This window comes from Astatotilapia calliptera, chromosome 22 (assembly GCF_964374335.1).
Source record: "Astatotilapia calliptera chromosome 22, fAstCal68.1, whole genome shotgun sequence".
Lineage (NCBI taxonomy): Eukaryota > Metazoa > Chordata > Actinopteri > Cichliformes > Cichlidae > Astatotilapia > Astatotilapia calliptera.
The window spans coordinates 36,986,668-37,009,167 of NC_137442.1; the positions used below are offsets into that span (position 1 = coordinate 36,986,668).

The 22,500-nt window shown below is 46.8% G+C and overlaps 1 protein-coding gene across 1 annotated transcript; it reads right to left on the reverse strand.

The window, feature by feature from the left end:
* Positions 1-2,765: 2,765 nt before the first annotated feature.
* On the reverse strand, positions 2,766-18,370 carry LOC113014819 (immunoglobulin superfamily DCC subclass member 3). The gene is made up of 14 exons (XM_080296265.1): positions 18,052-18,370; positions 11,865-12,170; positions 10,538-10,682; positions 10,102-10,232; positions 9,364-9,501; positions 9,109-9,267; positions 7,104-7,269; positions 6,172-6,422; positions 5,928-6,092; positions 5,618-5,806; positions 5,259-5,372; positions 4,715-4,841; positions 4,472-4,580; positions 2,766-3,910 (listed from the first exon to the last, which is right to left on the reverse strand). The coding sequence occupies exons 1-14, from the start codon at positions 18,098-18,100 to the stop codon at positions 3,848-3,850; spliced, it is 2,112 nt and encodes a 703-aa protein (XP_080152391.1). The 5' UTR covers positions 18,101-18,370; the 3' UTR covers positions 2,766-3,847.
* Between the last annotated feature and the right edge of the window lie 4,130 nt (positions 18,371-22,500).

Here is a 22,500-nt window from a genome sequence, read left to right on the forward strand (position 1 = left end):
CACAGAGACACAACAGGCTGAAGAGTTTGGAGCATTTAGGAAAGATCTGAGTCTCGGGGAGCTTTTGGCTCCCATTTTGCAAGAAAAGCCTTTAATGAGATCCAAATGCACCTTCACTGCAGTATAACTGTTCAGTGTGGGTTGATGTGTGTGGGTGAAACAAGTGAACCTCTGAGAGTCTGACTATAGCCTTTATGCTGTGTGGATAGGTGGACTGCACACCTGTAACAAACCTGTGCAGGCTGGGTTATGGTGGCCCGGCAGCCAGTGGAGGCGAGTGCAGAAGGGTTTACCTTCATTCAAGCAAACAGGTGTAAAACTCCCTGCTGGGCTCTGCTGGGCTCCGTGGGCTGTGCTCTTTTTGTTTCATGAAAAATATTTCTCTCACTCACACACTAAATCAAATAAATATTAAATATTATTTTTGTGTTTCCCAAAAGGTTGATTCTGTTCATCTGGACGTTTTCAGTGTGGTCATCATCAGGTGACGTCTTCAGTCTCAGCTGACTGCAGGTGTCAAACCTTATAAACAGGACATTTGCACAATAACAGCCCACTGAAGGAACAATGGGAGGTGGGGTCAGTTTATGATCATTGATATGCAAACTGTCATCAACAACCAGGAGTCCCGGTCACAGAGAGCACACACACACACAGAGCATGTACGATGGTGACAGATGCACCCTTAGGCCCCTCCTCCATTCAGAGGTGGGCTTTCCCTTTTCACCACTAAACAATAAGCAGGACACATGACTGGAGCTAAATTTATTTATTTGGTTTTAGGCATTGAATTTGATGGAGCAAAGAGAAAGGGTGGTGTAAAGCACAGAGCTCAGACAGCTGGAGGTCACCAACATGCTTCTTTCAGTCGGAGGCTTTTCTCTGAAACACTCCTGAGTTTGAACTAAGAACCTAAATAAAATCCTTCTGCCCTCCAAAACACAAACAGTACCGTTTGCAACAGTTTGTGCTCCAAAGGTTTTCTCTTTGTGTGTATTGTGCATGTTTCTGAAGATATTTCTGTACAAGCACATCACAGGTGAGAAATAAAGCAGTTAGTGTTTGGTTCCATATTGTACCAGTGATGGATTCGCCACACGGACAGGCTGGGCTAAATAAATAATGTAATTATTGATCACAGGGTCAGATCAGACAAATCGCTGGATAACAAAGCTCTGTATGCTTTGGCCCGGGTGAGCCACAGGTAGTACTGACACGGAGCAGAATACAAGATTAAATACAGTCAAATGTATTGTGTCTCTGTGTTCTTCTGTTATTGTGTCACTAGGACAGTTTATTCTGTGTAGCTGTGAAAGTGAGCGAGTGTTTAATAGGCTCAGAGTCACTGAAGAACACATGTGAAAGTCACAGCATGGTGTCCACCTGCTGCCTGTCTGCTCTGCATTTCCACACCTTTCATGTTGACCGGAGGACAGGCCCTCACCAGGTTAAAGCTCTTTGTAAAAATATAAGAGTAGAATACAAAGGTTTGGGGACGCTGAAGCACTTAGAATTATTAAAGCATTGTTTCTCCCTGGTTCTAGCAGCCAGTCTCTACTTCTCTACATTTTTCTGCCTTTTTGACCTTTTTCCTTCTAGTCGCTGCCTTTGGGCCATGTGTGAGTTTAATGCCTCAAACAACAGAAAGCTCACAACACTTGCTCGAAGGCTATCTCAGAGTAATGTCTAACAAACGTTTCCACGTCACTCTCACATGTATCAGAGGGAGAAAACATCTGAAAGGTCGTTGACTCTAATAACAATAATATTAATAATAATCAAACATTCGTTTTGGCACCGTTTCCTGTCACAGCAGGAAGAACAAAAGAAGCTAACATGTTCCTTTCAAATGGCACTACACACTTCATACTACAAAAACACTTTTTTGGTATCACATTTGTTTCACAGCTTTCATCTGCAACAATGGAAATGAAGAGAAAAGCCTTATTTCTTCTGGTGGTGTGAGCAAACCTTTGACACTCATGGGGTCGACTGGTGAACCTCGAGGGAGGGAAACCATTATCGTTAACGTGTCAGAGTCAAAGCTGGATTTTCCCAGTCGTTCTCGAATCACTGGGATTGCAATGCAAAAGGAAAAAAGTGATAATGTTTGCTTGCAGGACATTGATCGTCCTACGATATGCGTGTTCATTTTGACACAGTAAGAAACTCGTGTGGGTTTCATGACACAGCCTACAATTAAATAATTTCATGCAAAGAGCCAAACTGTAAGTAAGAACAACACAAAATCACAGTTTTCTTCTGTGGCTGCTGATATTCTTCTGAACCGAGAAAGAAGAAGACTTATGAGCTGAAAGCATTTCTTCACACTGCGTCTGCCCTCGAGGTTCAACCGCTGCTGGCTTTTACATATTTGTGCTATTTGGTCACATATTTCTTCAACATATTTGGCAAAAACTCAGCTAAAAAACAATCAGTATTCCTCATGGACATACAAAATTATTCAACATATCTTACATCTTCATATAGAGACATTTAAAAGTTAGAATCAGTGAAATCTGTGTCACTCCGCCTGGAGAGACTCGAACAAAAGCAAGAAAACAAACGATGTTTAAAGCACAGGTGTCCCACTTCCACGAGGAACAATCCAAAACTCAAAGTAAACCTATATTCTATAGTAAGTTTGAAATGAACACAAAGAAAACCATGAAATCTTTATATCTTTGGGTTTCATTCATCTTGGTTTTCATAAAAACTTTTTGGATAGGCGGCCAGTGTGAAACGTGGCGCTCGTCTGTGCATCCGGGCATGTGGCACAGTGAACGTCGGAGTCACTGAAGTCCCAGTTGACCAATTTGGCATCTAGAAAGTCAGCTTGGCAGCGTGGCCTCATCATTTTTTGGATTCAGTTATGCAGATTAACAAAGACAAGCTTCCCGTTTTGCTCGGTGGAGAGAAAAAGAGGACGCCTGGGTTGTTTCATCATGTTGTCCATGACATACTTCCAAATATGTCTTTGGAGGAAAAGCACGAACATCTTCTGATGTCACAAAAATGGAGAAATTCCACCAAAAGCATAAGAAGCTGAGGCTTGATGGAGGCTGAGACTGATGCTGCAGAGCTCCACATGCTCCTGCACAGTTCGGTCTGTGACTCACACCGGTCAGGTGTGCTCACTGACCAGAAGCCTTTACTTTTGGATGAGGTAGGCTAGCATTAGCAGGCTCGGGCTAACTATAGAAAAGATGTTCCCATCAGAGTGAGGTAGCTTTCTTTGGAAGTGAGCAGCTTTGGGTGGAAGGAGCTGAGTTAACTGGTTCACACGACTCTTCCTAATGGCTTGTAATAGAAAATAGTTTCTCATCACACCGTCACCTCTGGAAGGTGTTCACAAAGGCCGCTATGTTTCTTCTTTTCCTTACTGTAGAGGAATAAAAGGCAAAGTCAAGAGTTTGTCACCACAGAGTGACGAGACCGTCTCCGTCAGGGTCGAGTTTTTGGCTTCATGCGAGGTTTAAAGTCCACATCATCACGTGTCAGTTTATCAGTGGCGATCTGAGAGGTAGAATATTTTGGTTTACGCCTTCCACTGAAAAAGTGACAGAAATGTTTGTGGTGCGAGACAGGACACAATCTGTGGTGACAACGGTTTTCAAAGGCTTTCTTCACGTGCACAGGCACGTGCACAGGCAATAAAGGCAATAAGCTTTGGTTTGAGGGAGGGAGTGGCTACTCTCAGGTTATTAGCAGCAGGTCTGGGGACACTAATGGTATGACTGAGCCTAACAAACCAAAGGTGGTGCTCTTTGGTGGGAGGTTCCTAGTGAATGGCTGACTGCTGGAGGACAGGGCAGGGGTGTGGCTGTTATGACATCACTGACCAGTGTTAGCCAGTGCCTGAGGCGTGCAAACCTGACGAATGTTGATCAATGATAACCTGGCAGACCACCTGCTCACAGGACAGAAGAGCACAACAGGAAGGGGACAGAAGAGGACACGTCACAGATCAGAAGCATGCATGTGCACTGCATCGCTGTGAGGCTGCACAAACAAGTCAGGTTTTCTCTTTGAGAACTAGAATCATTCAACAAAGTCTGGCTAAACCTTCTGTTTAATGTTTGTAACTCTTTTTGCACAAGAAGCTTTTCTCCAAACGTTTTAAGTAGAATGAGAAAAGCTATTGAGCAGATGCTATTTTTTAACTGGATCCATGTGTTTCCATTCTGTGTAAGGATGAAACACCAGCTGCAGTCAGTGTGAAAGCTTCACAGTGGCAGCTGATCTAGTCTGCAGTCACGGTTCCACAGCTGTCTCACGAACTTTACACTTTATTAGGAAACCTCGTGACTTTGAAGAGGGACAAACAACTCCTCTTCATGTCAGCTGAGTTTGGTAGTTAACCTGACTCAGCCGTCTGTGGTGGATGATGGAGTTAAAAGCACTAACATGTGAGCACCTTTAAATGTGTCTTATTATTATTATTATGCATGAGGTAAGATAAAGCGTGTACCTGAGATTCTCCTCTGGGGAGGGCCTCTCCATCTTTAGGGATGCCAGTGTGCACTGGTTGGATCCTCGATGGAGACCAGCTGTCCTGAGTCCCTTTACTGCAAAACAGACTGCAAACCAGGCCCAGCTGTGAGTGCGTATGCTGCACTGAGCTACATGTGATCATCAGTTAACAGGGATGAACTCTATTTATAAAATGAGCCAAAGAAGAACAAGAGAACGTGCACAGTGCATGGATGCATACTTGCGACGGTATCCAAACATGAGGAAGAGAACACAGAAGATGATGCAGGCGGTGCCGATATGGATGCCGATGACAATGCTGCCCAGCGAGGCCTCTCCGTCCCTGCACTGACACAGACGGTCTCCTCCTGGAAACAAACCAAATATTACTGATGAACGTCCTCGTGGCTGAAACACAGCAGAGCCAGGTTCTGCCTCACTATCACTGCGCTCTTTGACAGCACCGTGAGCTCACATGTTTTTCAACTTAACCTGTCATAAATCATAAATCCTCATTTTTTCCTCGTGGTGCATCGTGCTTGTATTCTCATGAAGATTTGTCATATTACACGTTTATTTTGTTGTAGTTTGTACACATCCATGAATTAGTGCTGCAGGGTTAGTGGTGTCATTAGTTATTAAAGCTCTTTCTACCATTCAAATCTCTCACCAAACCCGCTTTTTTCAGTGTGTTTCCACAAATCGATTTTCATTTACTGATAATCGTTTGCAGTGTCTGCAGGAGCTGTTTGTTGCTGGAGTCGCAGACGTGTGCCGACACTCACCGGTACTTTGGTCTCTCGCGCCCTCCTCTGCGAGTGACACCAGCCTCTTGGAGCAGTCGCTCTCTCCGTTCCCATTATAGGCAACCAGTTTGATTTCATACACTGCACCCGGTTCTAAAACAGATTCAGACGAGCTCAAACACAACGTTGTATAAAACTGAACAGAGGGAATAAAGGGACTGATGATGGACACAGATGTAAGACAGACAGGGCGGGACATTTTCAAAGGTGAGGACTGCTCAGAGTTTCATTTAATGTTGGATCTGGCTGTTGCTGAGTCGTGTGTTAGTGAAAAGTCTTACTGGTGAAGTGGTTAGTTTGCAGCACTGTGGTTACAGTGTGTCTATGTGCACACTTACCCAGGCTCGACATGGTGTGGGCATTAACGTAACAGGGCAGCTGAATCGGGCTCTGGTACTCAGCGTGGGGGACCCTGCGGTACGACAGCCTGAAGCCCTCGACCATACCGGCCTTAGTGGGAAGTTCCCAGAGGACCTGTACGGCGCTGGAATTTAACACCTTGGTGAAGTAGGTAGGTGGAGCAGGCACTGCATGGAGGCAAAAGGACAGTGGTCAACTGGAAAAAGGCATTACTCACTGTGCTAAAGAAATGATAAAAACCAGTTTGGAAGACTGATCCCTGCTGGTCTCACTGTTTGGTGGTCTTACCGCCCCCTAAAGTAGTCACAGTCACAGTATGGGACTGCTGACTGGCTCCCATGGGCGAGTAGGCCTTCAGGTAAAGAGAGTAGGTGGTGGCTGGCTCCAGGTTGGTAACGTCGTGCTGAAAGTTGCCTTTACTGATGGCTTCCTGCAGCTCCAGACTGTCAGCCTCTAAATAACACACACACACACATTATGAGACTTAAGATCATAAGTTAATGGCAGCATGTGTGTGTGTGCTCACACTCACCTCCTATCTTGCGGATGTGCAGCACGTAGCCGATGATGCTCTCAGTGACGTTGGTGGGCGGCTGGTCCCAGCTGATCTGCAGGGCGTGCGTGGACACGGCTTTGGCCGTGAAGCCTCCTGGGGCATCGGGCAGATCCTTACCCTGCGCCACGGCCAGGCGGGCGCTGGCCTGGTTGGTACCGGCACTGTTCTCGGCAATGCACTGGTAGATAGCCTCGTCTTCCGAGCCGATACGGGTCAAAGCCAGAGTGCTGTAAGGACAACATACCCAACGAGTAAGCTGCTGTTACTTCACTGCGTGGGAAATGTGATGGTTCAGCAGTGAAAGCAAGTGTTAAACGTACTGCAGCTCCATCTGCTCTGCATCTAGCTGCTCTCACCTGTCAGTATTACTGTACTACTATATCTCTTGTATCTTCTCCATTGCAGAGTGACCACATGACTGCTAACACTGTGAGAAACACAACTTTGAGTAATGATTCTGTGTCCTGGAAAAATGCTTTAAAATACATTTAGATGAGGATGCAGATGAGCCTGAAGGACTGCACGTAAAAGGTTCCAGTCAACAATCACAGAGGATTACGTTGGGATTTTACTCCTGGAATCAGTGGTGTTTATGGAAAATGTTGTAGTCTCCTGTGATGTTTCTGACACACTGTGACGGGGCTGAGCTCGGTGAGCGAGGACGGCACTGTCGCCTCACAGAAGGAGATGTTTTTGGTTTGAATGTCTCTGCGTGGAGACGGCACGTGCTCTGTATCTTTATGTGACCTGCTTGGTCGATCTCACTGTGACCGACACACACCGATCACATGAAGACTTCGGGGTCAGACGCTCTGGACACAGCGCTGTCACTCTGTGGGTCAAGTGTTAAAGCTAAAAAGGTTGAAGTATATCACAGATGGCGTTTTTGCACTCCCTGACTCACATACCTGTTGTTATTGGTAAGCTTGATGTTGTGTCCAGGCATCAGGACCTTGCCATTCTTCAGCCAAATGAGATGAGGCTCAGGGACACCCTGCGCCACACAGGTGAACACAGCACTGCCCCCTGCTGGTTTGGATACAGACTGTGGCCACTGCAGGAACTCAGGAGGAGCTGAGGTGGAACAGACGGAGGTGAGACCGAGAGCAGACAGCAAAACAGAATCACAGCGTAAACCTGAAGCACATCCCGTCCACTGTATGAATGCACATCGGACTGCAGAGGAGCATCTGCCAGGCTGAAGAGCGTTTAAAGATCATTCTGCTTCATTACAATCTGGCTCTTATTTTATTAGCCTTAATGCACCGCACAGAAAAATGCTGCAAAAGCACACAAAACCAAAGGGAAGTGTTCGTGGGGAGATGTTAGCGTGACGGAAACCAAAACATGTGAAGGACGGCCTGAGACACCCTTTAGAGAAGCGGACGGTGCTGTGACGGTTCAGGTATCACCCTGTCCCTGTGTGTGTGGGGGGGGCATGCCTTACATGCCCAGTTATACTGAATAAACTTTATCAACCACCTGCACAGCTGTATTGACAGATTTACTGTTTGCTTATTGTTTTTCACGCGTTGGCCACTTGTGTGGTGTCCCGTTCCCTCCTGTTAACAGCAAACCTGATGTATGTGCACTAAAACATCACACCTTGCTGTTGTTGCTGTCCTGATACTTTATGCCTTCTACATTGTTAATTATGCTTCCAAGTAATGAGGAACATAACGCACAGGGACACATTTTATTGAAAAATGTTAAGGTTAGTGGAAGCGTATTTTTTACTGCTGCTCTGCTTGTAAATGACTTATTCTGTCTCCTTCTGCCTCTCTGCCCTCCACGCCTACTCCTCCATCCAACTGTTTTCAGAGACATGTGTCCTTATTACTCCGGTCTAGGTCATGGGTCAAAGATCGCAGGTCATTCCCTCCCCCTTGCAACCCCCACCTGCCCCCTGTATTGTTGTCCTGCACGTTTTGTTTCCCCATATGTGGTCTTTGTCCCTGCATCCTGGCCACAGAACAACAGCTGATTTCAGCCGGACGATGGAAAGATTCACACATTTAAACTCCTCAGCTGACTCCACTATCACAAACACTGCAGACGTTTTCCAAAAGTGATTTTAGTGGAAACAGAACAAACTGAATTACAAACTAAATAAATGAATGAATACATCAGAGATGATGTATTGATAAATGATTTAGAGCGATGTGGAGCAGACAGAGCAGCTCAAACTGGCTCCAGTAGTAGCACAGTGAATATTTAACACACTATATTTTAAAATTTGAGAGACAAAAAGGACGTGAATACAAACACTGGTGTTTGAACATGATACTTGTTAAAGACGAGGCTTCACGGCATGTTTAAACCTTTCTGAGAATACAAACCATCAAGTTTTCATTGTGTGTTAATTTGGGGTTTTTTTTAATTAAACAACTTAATTGATCCGAAAATAACTGAATTCAGTTTTTTACTTAATTCTACTGATTGACTTTTATTTTCCCAAAGTTTCATTTTCAGCAGCCTGTGACTGAGAACAGCTAATGAGCATCATTAGACTCAGAATATGGACACGTGCAGGGTGATGGATGAAAGCACGTCCACCCCCAACTGCAAGTCAGTCGGCCTCGCTCAGTCCCTCCCCCACCGAAGAGCCGGGGGCACAGACCCCCCCCCTCACGCAGGGACAGGAGCCGTGCTAACTGAACACAGCTCACATATCTTACAGCTGGTTAACAATAAGTGTGACCACAGGTCTGAGCATTTATCCACATTACCTGTCATGTAAGTGTAACATGTAAACTACTTTCTAAATGCCGATCATAAATCTATCTGTACTGGACACAGACTACCTACTACACAGACACCTGACAGGCACAGTGAAGAAGTGTTGGACAGTCAGCGGTCAGTACTGAGGGGTGGGTGCTAAAGAGCACGTCAGCGGTCCCCGTACATCCTCACCTTGTACCACGAGGCGTCCGAGTGCAGTGCGCCTCATCCTGGTGCCGGGCCGGTTGGCAGCGCACACATACACACCAGAGTGCTGCAGGGATACGTCTGAGATCATCAGGTTCCCTGTCCCGAGAACCTGGATGCCCTCCACCCCAATGGAGCGCCCGTCTGATGGACACACGGACACAGAAATAGTTCATGAAATCAAACCTTTGTGGCTTGTCAATCTTTTTTTCACATTCTGCTGGGATGCTACAGGGCTACCTAGCCTGCTCCAGGAAACAATGGGCCTTGGGTTTCCTGTGGCGATACACTCCAAGATGGCGGTCTGATGGACCGTGATGGTCAGATTCTGAGGTCCTGACAGGATCACGGGCTCCTTGTAGGTTCTTGGAGTCCCACCTGGAAGGTGAGGAGACACAAAAAGAGAGTATGGAACCAATGACGTCGGGACGAGGAGTGTATAGTGTGAGTGTAATACACAGCACGTAGTATACAGCTGTGTTTAGTATATAATGCACTGGTTTTACTCCCAGTGACTGTTGACGTAGCCAATCAGCAGATTCATGTGGAAGTATCACAGGCAGTGTATATGTGATATACGGTAAGGTCCCTACCATCACAGCCACGTGGAGCGGTCAGTGAGTACTTACATAGATGTGGGATTGTCCTTGTGGCTCTAAACTTGCAGCTTTGACATCACTGCATAAACCCTGCAGCACTGTTAACAGTGGAAGCGCCCTGCACACCTCAGATGTTATGAAATGTAGCATTAGAAACATTAGAAACATTAGAAACAACGTCGTGTTTGGGCTGAGGGCTGTTGCTGGGAACGACTCAGGTTGTGGTGACAGTTACATGGACACTCGTGTGATTGGAGTTCTACAGTCTCTGGTTACAGATGTGATCATGTACTCTTGGACTGTGCTCATGCAGGCGCTAACCCCCGCCGCTCATATCCCAGCCGTACTGTAACAGCTTGGGGATCACGAGTCCACCTACCAGTAACATTGAGCGTGGCTTCGTGGCTGTAACGAGTGTTGGCGATGTTGGTGGCAACACAGCGGAAAACCCCTGCATCCGCCTTTCTCACACCTGTCACCTGGAGGATGCCCATTGGTAGGAGAGTGTACCTGGACAGGTAAGAGAAGCTGAGTGAAGCTGAGGCACTAAACATCATTATTAATTACTGTCTTGTCCTATACAATTTCCTATTCTGTCAAATTACAAAAGAGGTGAAAGGAAGAAAAAAGCTCCCCGTCTTTCTTCTTAGAAGGAACGTCATTTATCTTTCCAATGAATTCTGCTTACACATGAACATTAGATGTAATGTGACTCAGGCTAACAGAAAAGCTACCAGAGCAGTTACATGTGGTCCTTTACACCACATATCACAGTCCACGATACATGTGTTGGTGTGTGTTGAGTCTGAGTTTACCTGCTGTCAGTGGTGTTGAGCAGCACTCGGTCTTTTTCCCATGTGATTCTGGCTTCAGGTACTCCATTGATCTGACACTGGAATCGAGCGACTCCTCCCTCGTCCACAGACATTGATGCAGGGTGTGTGTGGAACTTAGGAAGAGCTGGAGAGCCAATCACACAAAGAGAAAAACAGTGCACACAACTGTTGAACATCTGTAAAGTCTGTGGGGAGTCAGGCAGCAGGACATGTGTGGACTGTGTCTGTGATTAGAAATAGCTTTATGATCTATTTAATGGTTTTTCAGCCTTTCTTACTGTAAGACTGACCTTTTCACATGCAGCTTGTATGCTAACCATGTTCCTGTGAGTAATATAAATTTGGTGCCCACACACAACCATGCTGGGCTGCTTTGAAATGGGGCCATAACCAATAAGGCGGAATTCAATAGATATGCCCTGTAAATGAGATAGCATCACCATGGCAACTCCTTGCATTAAAGCAAGACCACCTCAAGATAATAAGCTATAATTCTGCTGGTTTAACCATAAACTCTGTGTTTACTGGTTAGAACAAAGGCGTGAGCTCCAGGAGGAGGAGTGTACACTGATGCACGATGTGTGTGTGTGTGAGTGTGTGTGTGTGTGTGTGTGTGAGTGTGTGTGTGTGTGTGTGTGTGTGTGAGTGTGTGTGTGTGTGTGTGTGTGTGTGTGTGTGTGTGTGTGTGTGTGTGTGTGTGTGTGTGTGAGTGTGTGTGTGCGTGTGAGTGAGTGTGTGAGTGTGTGTGTGTGTGAGTGTGTGTGTGCGTGTGAGTGAGTGTGTGAGTGTGTGTGTGTGTGTGTGTGTGTGTGTGTGTGTGTGTGTGTGTGTGTGTGTGTGTGTGCGCGCGTGTGTGTGTGAGTGTGTGTGTGTGTGTGTGTGCATATGGGACAAAAAAAGTCAAAGTACCTTTGACAGAGAAAGGTCAAAGTGCACTGACTGCAGCAGAGCCTCCGACGTTCACACTGAAATTCTTGGGTTTTCTTTCCTTCTCTGACTGCTTTGCTTTAACTAAGATACATTAAACCAGCACTGCAACAGCTGGGAAATCTAATGTGACGTTGGGTGTCTCAGCATCTTATCAAACACATCAACATTGCTGTGTAACACAACATTAGTGGTCTTAAAAACCTAAATCTGGGTTGCTTTGTTTAACCCGCCAGATCAGAATGCTCCTCCTCAGTGAGCATGCTCAGACCACCCAGCACCACCTTCCTGCACCTAAATGTGTTTTCCTAACATCTCAGCTGCTAAAGCTGTGTGTGTTGCTGAAGTATGTGGAGGTTATAACATTCTTGTCACTTACATGCGAGGTGGACTTTGGCCTTGCGGCTGACGAGCAGGCCGTAACGGTTCTGTGCAGCGCAGTCGTACTCGCCCATGTCTGCATCGCTGCCCTCTCTGCGTTTCTGGAAGCTCTTTATTAGCAGCGTGCCATTCTCTTGTACTCGGACCCGTGGGGTACTGGGTACGGGCGCTCCGTTCTTGCGCCACGTAATTGCGATGGGTTCCTCACCCTGGACCTGACAGTCCAGCATGAGTGGCCGATCCCTCACCGCAATCACGTCCGTGGGTTCTACCAAGAAAGAAAGCTCAGAGGCCCAGCAGCCGCCTGCAGACAGAGGAAAGACAAAGCTTTTACTGTCATTTATTTATTCTGTAAATAAAATGTATTTTAACTATAATTTCCAACTCAATGCATATCCTTTGTGGATGTGCTGGGAAGTTTTAGAGGGGCCAAAACATCTTATTTATATTTATACAGACGGTCCTCTGAGGTGGGCTCACTGTAGTGCATTTTTATGACATTGTAACAGGAAGCATAAAAGAAAATAAAGTAAACATAAAGTGAAACTATCTGGATGCTGGTTTAGCTCCGTGTGTGAGCAGGTGATCACCTGCTGTATGGCTGTAAAGCAGCGTCTTTCCCAGTCATCTCTACTTACTATCAAAACAATGTAACTGCCTCTGGATGCAGGCTGGCTGGAGGAGAACTGGAGGTCTGATGGTGTCCTATTGTAAACTATCTGAAACAGAGGCTGTCACCACTTCCTGACTCGAATTATAGCTGAATAATATCCAAATGATCACACACACAGCTCTAACTCGATAGATGACAGATGAGGATTTGTGGCCTGTGATGATTTTATTGCAGTCACAGTGGAGGCTGAATGCCACTGAGCTGTGGAGGAGAACACTGGTGGGGTCGCTGGGGTCAAGTTGGGAGACCCTCCATTGAAGCAGGGCCCAGTAGAGACAATGGCATTGTGACCATGCTTATTTGCACCCAACCCCCAGTTATTTCTTCTTGTTGGCCAACACACAACCAGGGCACCATCTGCCCTTCTTATGCTCCCCTCCACCCATCGACTGTCATTCATATCTGTGTCTGAGGTGACTTTCCCATGCTCCCAGATCTCCTTCCTCGCCGTGTCCCGTCTCTGCGGTGACCTCGGGAAACCTCAGTCTTTGTTGTTTTCTTTCAGCCTTCAGAACATTGAACCCTTGCATTGGCCGCCCTCTGTCCGGCTGTGAAGCATTAGCATTAACTGCACTTGAACTTGCAACATATCTCATCATTGTCACCGAGGATTCTCGTAACCGGCTGGACTAAACATGCAATACAACCGGCCACAGTGACAGCCCACACAGCAGCCTGAATTTGAACTTTAGTCTGTTTTGGTATTTAATTGCAGTTCAGTGTGTTTAATTTGTCAGTGTACGTTTATATTCTCACAGATTTTGAGTTTTCATCTAACACAGGTAACATATAAGTGCAGAAAGCTCTTCCTGTCTATCATCATTCAGCAGATATGTCAAAAAGAAGAAGCTGCAGAACTCAAGTCTTTACTCGTTTATTCAACGTGTAACGTCCAGCATCTGCACCTTGTAGTGAGGATGAGTCACAACAGAAACTCGACATCACTAAAACAGAAGACGAAAAGTTCCCAGTGTCCAAGCTCAGACTGTGCGTCCACTGTGGGATCGTGTTTGCGTCACGTCAGCGTGCTTGAATGTAACCTGCAGTGGGAGCATTAACGTGCTGTTGCTAACATGACTGACTCTGTCCCAGGTCACTCAGTCACTCAGTCATGACCTCGGGTCCTGTTCACTGAAGCACAAACATGTCATAGACTGTATCATAACATAGTTTGGTAATATTACATATAAAGTGGACATGTTTGCTGCAGTTCCTCTGCACATGAACAACCCTGTGATGTTACTGGCGTTCAGGTTTTATCAGAGTCAGATTTTAAACCTTCCACGGAGCTGCTGCCCGTCCTCATGATCTCTGTCGCTGCTCTGACTGATGTGCTGAATCCAGAAACGAGCGTCCGCCCTCATGCTAATGACAAATCTCTCCCTCAGCAGATGCTCTTAGCAGATACGACTGTGGCTCTTCGGGTCAGCTGTCTCGGGGGGGTAACAGCCCCTCTGAGATCCACATCTCTCAGGCCTAGTGGGGGCTCGCACCTTCTGTGGGTTTAATTATTGAACACAGTGTCTGAGGCTGTGATATCTAATAGTAAGTATTATAAGCTATGTCTTAATCAGACTGCTGAAGGCCTGTCACAGAAGACCAATGAGGAGTGCCAACAGCACCTGAGAACATGTGTATGAAAGTGATCAGTGTGGGGTCAGCCTTCAGATACCACGACCCACTGTGACAGGACTAAACTTTATCTGAGCCTCGACCAGAAGACGCCTGAGTCTCACACTTTGGTCAAAGCTGAGTTTTGATCTCATCTGTGGGAGAAAAGTCTCCGAACGTTGTCTGTTCGTTTGTTCACAGTCAGTGAGTCATAGACCACAGCGTTTCCACATGCAGTCTCTGTGCTGTCGTCACAGAGACAAACCCACTGTAATCATCTACCTGAGGTGGTGACACCTCCATGTGCTGTTTGTAACCTTTGAAGCATCCGAGTCATCAGCAGCTGTCTAACTTCGTGTGCACCAGCAGTGTGCACCATCACCAGCAGCTCTTTATGAATATGATGGTAAATAGTGTCCTGTGTTTGTCCAGCAGACTGGTCTCTCCTTTATACCAGAACAGCCTCAGTCTGAGGTGAGCATGCCCCCCACAGGCATCATCCAGCCCCCTTAATGTCACCTTTGTGTCACATTGTTTCACACTGTACAGTTAACATGAGGTCTTTGTCCGTGTGGACGTGACAGAATATCAAATACAGTAATATTTTGTATAAACTGTTATTAGAAACATGTCCATTGTTGTTATTGAGCTTCATATCAGCAAGAAGCTGGATAAATATCACCTGATCATCTGTCGAGAAGGAAGTGAAACAGGATTCAATAACTCTTTTTTTTCACTCCTCGATACGTAAACCAAGTCACGTGGAGCCAAACGGCCTTTTAATAGCATTTCCTACACGACCTTCTGTATATCGTTTACATTATGAACATAAACTGAACAAAACAAAGAAAAGTAAACACGCTTACATCATCACAAAGAGACGTGAAGCACTGAGCTGACTGAACCAGAGGATTCATATGAGGTGAGCTCTGTGCCCTGAGCGGCCGACACCACAGAAGCAGGACGATGAACTACAAAGACTTTAATAATTATAAGATGAAGGCTGCAGTCAAACTGAGGTCGCAGCATCACAGACTGCTGAGTTCAATCTGTGAACTTAATGAGATTTTTTAAGGGAGGAGGTTGTCCAGCAACCCCCACACTAGCACCCCATACTTGTGACCTCAAGCCCTTCAAGGGCCGCGAGAGTCAGAGGTGCGGAGGATGGATATGTAGATGAGGGTTGGGGGGTTGGTACCCCAGCCTGAGCGACCCACCCGGCCTTCTGCTGCTATTGTTTAACAAGACTGCTGCCCCTGAACTTCACACGTCTCTCACCAGCCCCCCAAAGCCCCTAATTTATAGTACAAACACACAATCAAAGTTTCGCCTCCAAACACTGACAACATGGATTTTACTAGATGTGACTGCAGGGCTTTTAGGAACTGTTCCCCTCAGATGCTAAACATGAACATGCTGAGGCCTTTTTCCTTCATCACAGTGAAGCAGACATAAAATCTACAGTGCACTCCAGCTGTTGTTGTGATTTGGCACTATATAAATACAACTGCATTCAAAGCCTTGAGTTTGTATTTAAACTGTGGTTTTCCAATGTTGTTTAAAATGTGAGGCCAAAAGAGATGTTGGTGGAGTCCATCACTGAGTCAGAGGGCGAGTCTGTGTGAATGACACATGGTGCAGTAAGAGCTTTGAGGGCATATAATTGACCAAACTCAGCAACACCAGAAGACGAGCAGAGGAGACAGCTAGAGTACGATCACAGAGCAATCCACAGTTCAGCAGAACAGCCTCACAACATTTAACCGAGTGAGGATCGGCGTCGACGTCGTGAATCAAAATGTTCTCATATAACCTCAGTGGAGTCCTTAAACTCCACTCAGTGTACGCTTATGTGACATGAAAAGTGTCTAAACCGTACAGTGGATTTCAAAGTTAGCACCAGATTAAATTAACCTGCTGAGGTTACCTATGTGTAGCCTAATCCTGAGGCCTCTGCATCCAAGGGCTCGATTTTTAATAGGAAGTCAATCAATAAGCTTCAGCTTGTAGTCACATTTGATAAGCTTTGTGTTCACACATGAAGGCTGCAGTAAGCTTTGTTTACTCCAACACAACAGTGCTCATCAGACTCAACACGATGATGATGATGATGATGCACCTCTACAAAATAAATGCATTCTTTGATTTGAAATCAGGAGACTTGAAATACGCAGGAAGCTGAATCTCCTGGTTGTCCTGCTTCGTGTTATAAACTCGACACAAACAGAAATGCAGTGACGTGTTTCAGCTTCAGCAGCTTCATTCACATCTGTGGATATCTTCCAAAATGATTGTGTTTTAGACAGGAAGAGATATTTTACTGTGAAAGGGAGGATTAACTGTATAACAAGAGGTACGTTTCAAGTCCATCGTCTGAGCTGAAAACATCAGCAGCAGATCTGATCCAGGAGCAGCGCGACAGAGACGAGGGACAAAGCTTTTTAAAACCTCATTATGGCCCAATGTCAGGCTTTCAACTGAAGCTGCAATGACGCTGTTTCATGTCATGATGCACAGACACACGACCTGCTGGTAGAAAGAGTTTGTGTGCTCGTTACAAGCAGCTTCTCACACGACGATGCTGAAGCTGAAAGACGACTTTGCAGCCTTTCATCTGCTGTCTCTGAGACTAAGTGGCACAGCTGTGCTACTGTACTGCATAGAAATATGCAAAACAAGCCAACCAGTAAATGAGACTAACTGGGCCCACGAAGGCGTCCGTGCACGGTGGCAGGGCACGCTGCGGTGCTGTAAACTTAGCCTGAGCTCTCCAGAGATTGAGATGTTAACATTTGTATGTTTCACTTCAGGAAACAGAGCCACCGCACACCCATTGTTGTGGATTAAACCAGTGGGAGCGTGAGGGGGTGGAGGGCGGAGGAGGATTACCTTATAGTCACATATCTTTAATAAAGGCTCAATGTGAGCGCAGACTGCTGCAGTGTTATGGAGATGAAGGTGTAGGGGTGAGGTCAGTGAAGACTGAGCACTTCTGGAAGGCTATTGTCCTTCTGCACCCCCCACCCCCTCACAGACTGCTCTGGTGACCCAGAAAGCCGACCCCCTCCACAGGGTCAGAGGTCACTGACTCTCAGCTCGTTCTGTGTCTGAGGACAGAAATCAAACTGCTTTGAACCTGCTGTGCTTTCCCCAAAAACAACCTTTTTCTGCCTCCAGCTCTGCAGGTTTCTGCATCACGACTAAATATCAATGAAAACTTCATTTTTTCTTTTAGATTTTCAGTTTTATTTGAATGTGTAGAAAAACAGATGTGTGACATGTGTGTGCTGTGAATAGAAAGAGCTGATGTTTGTTAGTGGAATATTAATAATCACACCCAAATTACTCTGCAGAGTGGAGACGAACCCCATTAACCCCACCCCCACCACACCACCCAAACTGATATCCATTCAACGCTGAACCATCAGCATTGAAAATGTGTTGATTGGAGGAAAAGTGGGATAATTTACATCAAATCTGAAACAAGTTTAGTTATATCATCGGTTTATTATCGTCTGACAGGCTCGTGTTCCACAACAATACAGATATTTACTGTATTTATTATAAAGGATATTAATATTGTGATGTTTTATAAAATGCTGTCGATCTTTTGCATTGAGTCACTTCCACACCCACCAGCTTTGAGTGGGATAATCCACCGGTCTGTTTCCACACCGTGTGACTCTCGTGTCCACCTGCAGCCTGTGCAGGTCTTTATGAAACTTAAGGACAAACTAACAGCAGCACTTACCGATGAGCATACTTGTTTATCAAATGACAAAATGTTCTGCCCATTAATCACCATGAAACTGAACTAATATCAGTGTACAAACTCATAGAGCAGCAATCACACCATAATGTGTGAATATGTGCCAGTGCAGGTGAAGAGAGGTCTACTCACTGAAACTGTAGAAGGCTGTGAGCCAGCTGAGGAAGGTCACTAGTTTCATTCTGGTCTCCAGCGTCCTCGCTGTTAAAGCTTCTCACCCCGCGAAACCCCAAAATCCAAAAGAGGAAAAAGTCAAGCGGATAGCCAGTTCCTTCTGTGCTCTCCTGCTCCGTGTGCTCTTTGGTAGCATAAACGGACACGTTCTGTGTCAGATCATTGCTCTTCTTCTGTCCTTCTCAGCATTCAGCCTCCACAAGGTTCATGTTCAAAGCTACTCTGAGCATCGGGCGAGGAAGAGACCTCAGCGTGGACAGAGCTCATTAGTTATTCTGCTTCATTGTTGTCAGTGAATGGACACTGACACCGAGGTTTGTGGCAGGTTTGCGTCCTACCAACCAATCACAGCCCCAGAACAACAGAAGGGTGGTAGCTCAGCCCGGGAGCCGTGATTGATAATCGTTTACAGAGAGCTCTTCTGGTTGGCCGCTGCCTGATGGACCAGCTGTGGCCTGAGCCGGAAACCCCTCGCAGGCTGGCTGGAGTTGTGATCCTGGGATACTTCCACCGGACATAAAGAATCGAGTGGAAAATACTCACAGGATTCACAGGAAATATTGTTCCCATGACGAACATGTTTGTGCAGACTGGAAACTTTTAGCACACGACTTTTTTAATTGGCTGAGCTTTGCTCGAGTCAGGCTACAAACATATTAGGTGAAATGTGACAGTTGTTACTTCGACCTTTACAGTTTTTTTTAATTGGTTTGGCGCAGTTTTCACAAGCAATTGGTACATTTTCAAAACTCTTAGTACTTATATCACAACAGATCATCAAAAGTGCACGTTTGTCAAACATTTCAGCATATTTTCAATTGTGTCAGTACAATACACATTATGACAAAATATCCTTTTCACTACACAAAATAAGTGTTTCATCTAAATAAATGTTTTGTTCACAGTTACTGCTTTTCATAATGTTATCACTATCAAATTTTTGATTTGCATCTCTTATTATTCAGTTTAATACATTTGTCTATCATTTAATTCAACTGATCTTAATGTTCGATCAATTAATCATCCATTATGTCCATGGATTTTCAACTTGACTGATTGTTCTCTGGTCATTTGTAAGTTACACATTGCTGCAAGAGCTTTCAATCTAGAAACACTATACTTGCTAATTGTTTCCCCCGATGATCACAATTAGTTACCATATAAGTAGAACTGTGTTTGAGACTTTGCACTGTTCAAATATGGAGCAGGATAGACTCGTAGGGAGAGGAAACCTTCATCGAAGAGGTGGTGGTGCTGCTCCTCGACAGAGAGGTGGACACAGACAAGGAGAAAGAGGTGGTGGTGCTCCTCGACAGAGAGGTGGACACAGACAAGGAGAAAGAGGTGGTGGTGCTCCTCGACAGAGAGGTGGACACAGACAAGGAGAAAGAGGTGGTGGTGCTCCCCGACAGAGAGGTGGACACAGACAAGGAGAAAGAGGTGGTGGTGCTCCCCGACAGAGAGGTGGACACAGACAAGGAGAAAGAGGTGGTGGTGCTCCTCGACAGAGAGGTGGACACAGAAAAGGAGAAAGAGGTGGTGGTGCTCCTCGACAGAGAGGTGGACACAGACAAGGAGAAAGAGGTGGTGGTGCTCCTCGACAGAGAGGTGGACACAGACAAGGAGAAAGAGGTGGTGGTGCTCCTCGACAGAGAGGTGGACACAGACAAGGAGAAAGAGGTGGTGGTGCTCCTCGACAGAGAGGTGGACACAGACAAGGAGAAAGAGGTGGTGGTGCTCCCCGACAGAGAGGTGGACACAGACAAGGAGAAAGAGGTGGTGGTGCTGCTCCTCGACAGAGAGGTGGACACAGACAAAGAGAAAGAGGTGGTGGTGCTCCTCGACAGAGAGGTGGACACAGACAAAGAGAAAGAGGTGGTGGTGCTCCTCGACAGAGAGGTGGACACAGACAAGGAGAAAGAGGTGGTGGTGCTGCTCCTCGACAGAGAGGTGGACACAGACAAGGAGAAAGAGGTGGTGGTGCTCCTCGACAGAGAGGTGGACACAGACAAAGAGAAAGAGGTGGTGGTGCTCCTCGACAGAGAGGTGGACACAGACAAGGAGAAAGAGGTGGTGGTGCTGCTCCTCGACAGAGAGGTGGACACAGACAAGGAGAAAGAGGTGGTGGTGCTCCTCGACAGAGAGGTGGACACAGACAAGGAGAAAGAGGTGGTGGTGCTCCTCGACAGAGAGGTGGACACAGACAAGGAGAAAGAGGTGGTGGTGCTCCTCGACAGAGAGGTGGACACAGACAAGGAGAAAGAGGTGGTGGTGCTCCTCGACAGAGAGGTGGACACAGACAAGGAGAAAGAGGTGGTGGTGCTCCCCGATAGAGAGGTGGACACAGACAAGGAGAAAGAGGTGGTGGTGCTCCCCGACAGAGAGGTGGACACAGACAAGGAGAAAGAGGTGGTGGTGCTGCTCCTCGACAGAGAGGTGGACACAGACAAAGAGAAAGAGGTGGTGGTGCTCCTCGACAGAGAGGTGGACACAGACAAAGAGAAAGAGGTGGTGGTGCTCCTCGACAGAGAGGTGGTCTTCAGAGAAATGTAGGCAGAAGACAACGCACCATCATCTCTAATGAAGTCCGGGCCATCATTGTTGACCATGTGGTTAACAGAGGCTTTACCATGGCTGAGGCTGCCAGGTTGGTACAGCCTAATTTACAAAGGTCAACTGTCAGCTCTATCATCAGAACTTTTCGCCAAGAAAACCGGTATGTCTGCTATAGCAACTTCACTTCTAAAATATAGTACTCTATTGTATAGATGAACAACATGTAATTGTCAGTTTACAGTAATGTAATTTGTAATACTTCAATATTGACAGTATATGATTGTCCTCAGAATTAACAGGAGACAACCTGGTGGTGGTCGCCCACGTGTTTTGACTGACCAGCAGGTGTTGGCTGTGGTGGAAATGGTCAGGGCAAGGAGAAAGAGGTGGTGGTGCTCCTCGACAGAGAGGTGGACACAGACAAAGAGAAAGAGGTGGTGCTGCTCCTCGACAGAGAGGTGGACACAGACAAGGAGAAAGAGGTGGTGGTGCTGCTCCTCGACAGAGAGGTGGACACAGACAAAGAGAAAGAGGTGGTGGTGCTCCTCGACAGAGAGGTGGACACAGACAAGGAGAAAGAGGTGGTGGTGCTCTTCGACAGAGAGGTGGACACAGACAAAGAGAAAGAGGTGGTGGTGCTCCTCGACAGAGAGGTGGACACAGACAAGGAGAAAGAGGTGGTGGTGCTGCTCCTCGACAGAGAGGTGGACACAGACAAAGAGAAAGAGGTGGTGGTGCTCCTCGACAGAGAGGTGGACACAGACAAGGAGAAAGAGGTGGTGGTGCTCCTCGACAGAGAGGTGGACACAGACAAGGAGAAAGAGGTGGTGGTGCTGCTCCTCGACAGAGAGGTGGACACAGACAAAGAGAAAGAGGTGGTGGTGCTCCTCGACAGAGAGGTGGACACAGACAAAGAGAAAGAGGTGGTGGTGCTCCTCGACAGAGAGGTGGACACAGACAAGGAGAAAGAGGTGGTGGTGCTCTTCGACAGAGAGGTGGACACAGACAAGGAGAAAGAGGTGGTGGTGCTCCTCGACAGAGAGGTGGACACAGACAAGGAGAAAGAGGTGGTGGTGCTCCTCGACAGAGAGGTGGACACAGACAAGGAGAAAGAGGTGGTGGTGCTCTTCGACAGAGAGGTGGACACAGACAAGGAGAAAGAGGTGGTGGTGCTCCTCGACAGAGAGGTGGACACAGACAAGGAGAAAGAGGTGGTGGTGCTCCCCGACAGAGAGGTGGACACAGACAAGGAGAAAGAGGTGGTGGTGCTCCTCGACAGAGAGGTGGACACAGAAAAGGAGAAAGAGGTGGTGGTGCTCCTCGACAGAGAGGTGGACACAGACAAGGAGAAAGAGGTGGTGGTGCTCCTCGACAGAGAGGTGGACACAGACAAGGAGAAAGAGGTGGTGGTGCTCCTCGACAGAGAGGTGGACACAGACAAGGAGAAAGAGGTGGTGGTGCTCCTCGACAGAGAGGTGGACACAGACAAGGAGAAAGAGGTGGTGGTGCTCCTCGACAGAGAGGTGGACACAGACAAGGAGAAAGAGGTGGTGGTGCTCCCCGATAGAGAGGTGGACACAGACAAGGAGAAAGAGGTGGTGGTGCTGCTCCTCGACAGAGAGGTGGACACAGACAAGGAGAAAGAGGTGGTGGTGCTCCTCGACAGAGAGGTGGACACAGACAAGGAGAAAGAGGTGGTGGTGCTCCCCGATAGAGAGGTGGACACAGACAAGGAGAAAGAGGTGGTGGTGCTGCTCCTCGACAGAGAGGTGGACACAGACAAGGAGAAAGAGGTGGTGGTGCTCCCCGACAGAGAGGTGGACACAGACAAGGAGAAAGAGGTGGTGGTGC

What these genes read in the sequence shown, in the direction of transcription:
- LOC113014819 (XM_080296265.1), bottom strand. Translation starts at nt 18,100, where the DNA reads ATGAAACTAGTGACCTTCCTCAGCTGGCTCACAGCCTTCTACAGTTTC. An exon ending in CCACACCATGTCGAGCCTGG is followed by an intron (nt 5,373 to 5,617) that starts GTAAGTGTGCAC and finishes AATCTGTTTTAG; the next exon opens with AACCGGGTGCAGTGTATGAA. An exon ending in ATGTTTGGATACCGTCGCAA is followed by an intron (nt 4,581 to 4,714) that starts GTATGCATCCAT and finishes CCTGGTTTGCAG; the next exon opens with TCTGTTTTGCAGTAAAGGGA.